General features: G+C 38.2%; 2 protein-coding genes across 3 annotated transcripts; one reads left to right on the top strand and one right to left on the bottom strand.

Annotated features, from left to right (window-relative positions):
* Positions 1 to 897: 897 nt before the first annotated feature.
* On the top strand, positions 898 to 5,069 carry LOC143602122 (beta-hexosaminidase 2-like). 2 transcript variants are annotated; one of them, XM_077079340.1, is made up of 3 exons: positions 898 to 1,662; positions 4,009 to 4,993; positions 5,028 to 5,059. In XM_077079340.1, the coding sequence occupies exons 1-2, from the start codon at positions 912 to 914 to the stop codon at positions 4,959 to 4,961; spliced, it is 1,704 nt and encodes a 567-aa protein (XP_076935455.1). In that variant the 5' UTR covers positions 898 to 911; the 3' UTR covers positions 4,962 to 4,993; positions 5,028 to 5,059. The 2 variants fall into 2 exon arrangements, with proteins under 2 accessions (XP_076935455.1, XP_076935454.1); XM_077079339.1 differs by having other exon boundaries at positions 4,009 to 5,069.
* Positions 4,993 to 6,951, bottom strand: LOC143602123 (uncharacterized). Its single transcript, XM_077079341.1, has 5 exons — positions 6,787 to 6,951; positions 6,636 to 6,685; positions 5,529 to 5,637; positions 5,376 to 5,434; positions 4,993 to 5,255 (listed from the first exon to the last, which is right to left on the bottom strand). The coding sequence occupies exons 1-5, from the start codon at positions 6,898 to 6,900 to the stop codon at positions 5,207 to 5,209; spliced, it is 381 nt and encodes a 126-aa protein (XP_076935456.1). The 5' UTR covers positions 6,901 to 6,951; the 3' UTR covers positions 4,993 to 5,206.
* Positions 6,952 to 7,209: the final 258 nt, after the last annotated feature.

The following is a 7,209-nucleotide window of genomic DNA, read 5'->3' as shown; positions in this document are numbered from 1 at the left end:
CGAGAACAGCATAAACACTTGCCCGCTAGTATTGGTACGGAGCGAGGTGCCATTCCGATGGCCAACTCGATGCTCTCTTTTTAGTTTGTTCCATGTTTGCTTTATTACTTGCGTCGTATTGACTTTGGATGAAAGTAATTTTAAAGACGTATTGTAAGGTTTAGAGATAAGTCGGGTAGTAATAGAAAGTTATGAGGTGCCGATATGAACACGTCAGAAAACTTGAATGCAAGAGATGTAGAAGGTGCATTCCTTCCAAGTTCCAACCTTGATAGCAATGTTGTGGTCCGGTCTAGTTTTTTAGCTTTGATAAAAAGTTTTTTAAGTAGGATTTGTCTAGTTTATTTTTTTTTTCAACATCATAATTCCATATTTGTCTTACACTTGTAAGGATCTGAACTCACAAACTCATATTTGTGAGAAATGATGCTATGCAAGTAGACCAATAGATCATAAGTACTCGTCTAGTCTACCTAGACCAGAATTTACACATTTCGTATGTCAAAATTAACTACCCAAAGTTTTAAATGCAAGTTAACATATACTTATAAGAATTAATAGGTGACTTATCTCTTCTTTTGATTTAAGATAGCTAATTACTTTCTTTGTTTTAATCGATTACCACACTTGTAAGTTTCACTTGGGATTCTACAACTATAAACATACAATATAAAAACAAAACGTTTTTTGTTAAAAAAAACACAATTGTTCCACCAAACCTACCACAAAACAACAAATGATAAAAACCAAAGAATTCAAAATCAAATAAAAACAAACCAAAGTTCTTCCTTCCTTCCTTCCTTCCTTCCTTCATCATTGACTTACTATATGTCTACATATCTATATAAACATCATCCCATATCATTATTCATCACACTCATACTTGTCACAAAAATAAAATATCTTCCAAAATGATTTTTCATATTCTTTTTATTTCACTACTAACACTTTTAATCTCAACCGTTGGATCTCCGATGAACATATGGCCCACACCACGATCCTTGACATGGACCAGCCCACATGCAATCCTTCTCTCCACATCCTTCACCATTAACTCTCCGTCACACCGTTACTTAACTCCCGCCGTTAACCGTTACCTCCGTCAAATCCTAACCACCCACTACACCCCTCTACTCCCTCCAACACTCAACCTCACCGTCACCCCACCCTTACAAACCCTAACGATCTCCGTCGATGACGTCACCGCCCCACTCTCACCCTCCGTCAACGAGTCCTACACCCTCACCGTGACGTCACACTCCGCCACCATGACGTCAGCGACGGTGTGGGGGGCGATGAGAGGATTGGAAACCTTCTCCCAGCTGATATGGGGCGACCCGACCCGGATAGCGTCCGGGTTGGTGGTAACGGACTGGCCCGTGTTTGAGCACCGTGGGGTGATGTTGGATACGGGTAGGAATTATTACCCGGTTGAGGATTTGATTCGGTTGATCGGGTCGATGAGTGCGAATAAGCTGAATGTGTTTCATTGGCATCTGACGGATTCGCAGTCGTTTCCGTTGGTGTTGGAGTCGGAGCCTGGGTTGGCGGGTAATGGGTCGTATGGGTCGGGTATGGAGTATTCGAGGGAGGATGTGGAGCGGGTTGTGGAGTTTGGGTTGGAGCATGGGGTCAGGATTGTGCCCGAGATTGATATGCCTGGTACGTTGTGTTGTATTACGGTTGAGTTACAAGTGAAAAGTTTGTTTAAATTATTATTATTTTATTGATTCAAACAAGATTAGTTAAATGCGTGACAACTTCCTTTTTTAACGAGGGGATATCCCCAAAGTTCAAAATGCTCGCCGCTCGTTCGTCGTTCGCTTGAAAATTGTTCGAAAAATGCTCGTTCGATTTCGGCTCGGTTTGGAAGTGAGCCGTTCGGCTCGGTTCGGTTTAAAAACAATCCAAGCACGAGCAAAGCCTCGCTCGGTTTGGTTCGGTTCGTTTTGCTCGAATTATTTTTTATTTGTTAGTTTTATATATAAACTTTATGAATATATATAAAAGTATACTATTTTTTAAAAGTTTTTAAAATTTCTATCTTTTGTGTTGAATTCAAAGTTCATATTTATATATCTTTTGCTGTTAACTTTGAGTTTTATACATTTTAATGGTGGAACTTTAGACAATTTAGAGCTGAAAGTCTTGAATTAATGATATTTTGAGGTTTTAGAAATTTAAAATTGGAAACTTTGTACGAAATCAAGCCAAACCAAGCCGAACCAAGCCGCTCGGATTCAAACCGAACCAAGTTCAAGCATAAAGATATCGCTCGTTTCTTTAAATTCAATCCGCTCGGTTCGGCTCGCTTTCAAACCAAACCAAGTATGAGCATGCCCGCATTCGGTTCGGTTCGGTTCATGGAACAACCCTAACTTCACTAGGGCTGTTCATGAACCGAACCGAACCGAACGTGGGCATGCTCATACTTGGTTTGGTTTGAAAGCGAGCCGAACCGAGCGGATTGAATTTAAAGAAACGAGCGATATGTTTATGCTTGAACTTGGTTCGGTTTGAAACCGAGCGGCTTGGTTTTGCTTGATTTCGTACAAAGTTTCCAATTTTAAATTTCTAAAACTTCAAAATATCATTAATTCAAGACTTTCAACTCCAAATTGTCTAAAGTTTCACCTTTAAAATGTGTAAAACTCAAAGTTAACAACAAAACATATATAAAACGAGCGGCTATAGTTTAAATTTGAACTTTGAATTCAACACAATAGATTGAAATTTTAAAAACTTAAAAAAAAAGTATACTTTTATATATATTCATAAAGTTTATATATAAAACTAATAAATAAAAAATAATTCGAGCAAAACGAACCGAGCGAGGCTTTGCTCGTGCTTAGATTGTTTTTAAATCGAGCCGAACGGCTCACTTCCAAACCGAGCCAAAATCGAACGAGCATTTTTCGAGCGGCGAGCATTTTGGACAGCCCTAAACTTGACCCCACAAAATTCAGAAAATGTCCGATGTTAATTTGTATATGGTCGGATCCGTCATGTTTGCACATGTTCTATTTTTTGATCGATTATAAGGCATCACGTGAAAATTTATTTTAAGTTTTTATGAAGTTTTGTCCGATCACATTAAAATTGATCGGGACTTGAAAAAAAAATATCTTTGGGCACACATAAATTTGGTTGAATTCGTCCGCTCACACTTAAATTGGTCTGGATCACAAAAAAAATCGTTGGTCCTCACCAAATTTATTGTCGGTCCTCACACAAATTTGCACGGAACTCACATATAATCCTGTCGGATCATAAGTTTTTAAGAAACCAGTCGGATCGACCAAATATTTTCCATGTGATGTCATGTGATTGGTCGGAAATACGGTCGTCTTACATGAACAAACAGGTCGAATCCGACGAGATTTGGATGGACATTCTCAGAATTTTTTCTTGTGAGTTGTGAATATTCTCTTGATTTTATGGGGTCAGATAGACATTTGGGGATTTTCCCTTTTGTTAAATAGGTTGGCTAATGGCTATGGCAGGTGTGTATGAAACTAAAACCAATCGATCTTTAAATAAAATAGAAACTGTACAGGGTTAACTTAACCAACCCTTAACCGACTGTTTGGTTTTATCTTTTCGTTAAATCGCATTTTTGGTTTGGTAAAAACCGAGCCGAACTTATGAGTTTTCATTTTTATATTTCTAAATGCTAAGTCATTTTATAAAAAATAATAATAAATACCGTAACACAAATATTTTAGCTTAGATGTATAGTCATTAATCAACATACAGATTTAAGACCAATTTCTACATTTTGGACCACTTTGTTTTCCCCCAAATTGTGAATCTGAAACTGTACATAAACCGAAAAAACGGAACCAACCTGTTTATAAAAACGAATTTTTGGCTTTTGACTTGGTTTGAGCTTAAGACCGAGTAACCGACCCATGCACCCTCTAGTTATTTTACATGAGGTTTGTTTCGTATCATGAATCAACACCCTCGTGTTTATTTTCTTTAAACAAAAGTTGCTTTTTGTTGCAGGACACACAGGGTCATGGGCAGAAGCTTACCCGGATATTGTAACTTGCGCCAACATGTTTTGGTGGCCTGCTGGTGCGGCATGGGAAGACCGGTTAGCATCTGAGCCAGGAACCGGCCACCTAAATCCGTTAATCCCCAAAACCTACGACGTGGTAAAAAATGTAGTCAAAGAAACAACAACTCTGTTCCCAGATTCATTTTACCACGCTGGAGCCGACGAGACCGTCCCGAGTTGTTGGAAAGCGGACCCGACGATACAAGCCTACCTCGCCAATAACGGGACCCTCAGTCAAGTCCTTGAGATTTTCATCAACAATACGAATCCATACATCGTGTCACTTAACCGCACCACAGTGTACTGGGAGGACGTTATTCTCGATGCGGGAATCAAAGTCAACCCGTTGACTCTCCCGCCCGAGACCACAATCATGCAGACATGGAATGCTGGGCCCGACAACACAAAAAGGCTCGTGTCAGCCGGTTACCGAACCATCGTGTCGTCATCGGATTTTTATTACTTGGATTGCGGGCACGGAGATTTCACGGGGAACAATAGCGCGTATGACCAACCTCCTGGGTTTGACCAGAAAAAGGGCGGGTCGTGGTGCGGCCCGTTCAAGACATGGCAGTTGATATACAATTATGACATCACATACGGGCTTAATGAGACCGAGGCAAAATTGGTTTTAGGAGGGGAGGTGGCTTTGTGGTCCGAGCAGGCGGACCCAACGGTTCTTGATTCACGGATGTGGCCTCGGGCTTCGGCTATGGCAGAATCATTGTGGTCTGGGAACCGAGATGAGACGGGGAAGAAGCGGTCCGCAGATGCCACAGACCGGTTAAGTGAGTGGATACATAGAATGGTTAGCCGAGGGGTGAAAGCCGAACCGATTCAACCTCTCTGGTGTATTAAAAATCCTGGCATGTGTAATACTGCTAACCCTATCTTTTAAACCATGTTAAATAAATATTGCATTCTAGTATTGTAATGGGGCATTTTAATTGTATATTTGTTCTAGATTATATTGTAATGAAATTGAAGTTCTTTGAAGACAATTAACTAAGTACAATTGATTAAACAACAGGTACAACAGAACAATCTTTACACAAACAAATTGTTTTATACCCCCTTAAAGATTACATTTTTCATGTGTTTTTGCAAACAACAATTTAGCCATCAAATTGTCTGGAATGGATTTCACTCAAAAGAACCTTTAACACCTTCCAAGCTCTCTCCCAAAGACAATCTTGAAAAAAAAATAATAATAAACTGTTCGGTGACTAAAATCATTAGTGTATAAATTTTTATTTAGGAATATATTAGCATATAAAGTTGTGACTAAAATCATAAGTGTAATGTGTCTAACCTGTGCATGCAGTACTTGTACTCCTGGCTTCTTACATAATCTCTCTCCCCTTCTTCCAGCTGATAAGAGACATCCATTAAACAATAAATATACGAGTCCTAGTAAAAAAAACAGTATTATTGAGAAAATGTACTAAATATGAGTGTTGCTTACAGGATCACTCTCATAAATAAGCTCATAGCAAGCTGGTGACAAGCATTGTAAAAGCACAATTAATTTTTTTTTAACCATTGAAGACTTGCACTTTGCACCCCAGTATCCACTTTCCAACCCACAAAAATAAAACCAAAAATCAATATGAATAGTAATAAAGAACTTAGTTAAAAAGAAAAGTGAATCGATCAGGTCTAAAAATCGCCTGGGGTTTATAGAACATTTGAAACGCTACTTAATGCAAAAGCAAATATTAATATTGGAACTATACAGGCTTTGTAATATCTTTAACGCAATGGTTATTTATAAAGACTTTGGAAAACATTAGATAAAAAATGTTTTAGGTCGACCTAACCCAGCCCGTATCGAATTACCAAACCAATGAACTCATATGGACTTAGCTTAATAAATTATGTTGAATTTAGATGTGTTTTGAACTAAAGAAGGTAATTCATGAACATTACTCGGGCTCGGGCTCAGCTCGTTTTGACTTACGAGAGCTTGAACTCAGCTCGTTTCGAGCACTTTTCCTAAAGCTTAAGCTCGGCTCATAAGTCACTCTTCAAGTTCGAGCTCGGGCTCGGCTCGTTTACTATATATTAAAAAACTTATATACTTTTAATTAACATTATTATATATCTTGCGAAATACCTTAACAAGCCTAATCTCGGCTCAAGTTCATGTGCAGTACCTTAAACGAGTCAAAAGCTCAGCTCGAGCTCATTAAGGAGTTAAAACTTAAAACTATAAAATACATTAGGATTTAGGCACGTTAAGACTCAATGAGCCTAAACGATCGTCCCATACAAGACACAAGCTCAATAACTAAACAAGCTTAATTAGATGTTCAGGCTTGTTAAGGCCTGGCTGTTTCGAGCTTTTTATCGATCAATCTCAAGTGAGTGGCCCGACTCGTTTGGACATCCTAAGTTGATTAGCCCAATTAATTTTTTAATTAATTAAAAAACTTAATAAACTTTGAGTTCAATTATTCAACCCAATCAAGATTGGCTCAGATCAAGACTTTAACATCTTATAATCTAACAATTGAACCTATTTAGATAAAGCATAAACCCTAAATAATTTGGGGGAATTAAATGAGCTTACAGTTCAACTTCTGCGTAACAATTTTGCTTCTTTTCTCGAATCTCAGTGTCCTGTATACAGTACAAGTATCAATTAGCAAAATTTAAGCAAACCCAGATGAGAATCAACAGCAATTTGATTACAATTGGATTAAAAGTTTATAGAAACTTACAGAAATTGGATGGCGAGATGACTTAGAAAGAACTTGAATAGAACATATAAACATTATACATATACATATAAGAAGAAGAAGAAGACGAGCTTGGATTTTATAAATATTCGCCATTGAATTGAATTGAATTGACTGAAGAAGAAAGATTGAAAATTGAAAGAATGCTGGTTGCTGTCATGTTGTTTTATTCTATTGGAGGTACAGAACACATTGGGCTGTAACTGGGCTGAGCCCATATTTGATATGTTGACTTATTTGAAACCGGTTTGGAACCAACCCAACTCGCAGGGTTGAAATCGGGTTATAGTCCTGTATGGCTGTTACATAGAGATGTACAAAAGAACTGGTTTGGAACCGTTTCACTACAAACCGAGCTGAACCGGTTTTACAAAAATAATGTTTTAAACCAAACCGGTTCTATCA

This window comes from Bidens hawaiensis, unplaced genomic scaffold, assembly GCF_021521415.1.
Source record: "Bidens hawaiensis isolate Kalapana, Puna unplaced genomic scaffold, B.hawaiensis_p1.1 tig00057951_1, whole genome shotgun sequence".
NCBI lineage: Eukaryota > Viridiplantae > Streptophyta > Magnoliopsida > Asterales > Asteraceae > Bidens > Bidens hawaiensis.
The sequence above is the reverse complement of the archived record's forward strand: the minus strand, read 5'-3'. Positions and strand labels throughout refer to the sequence as shown.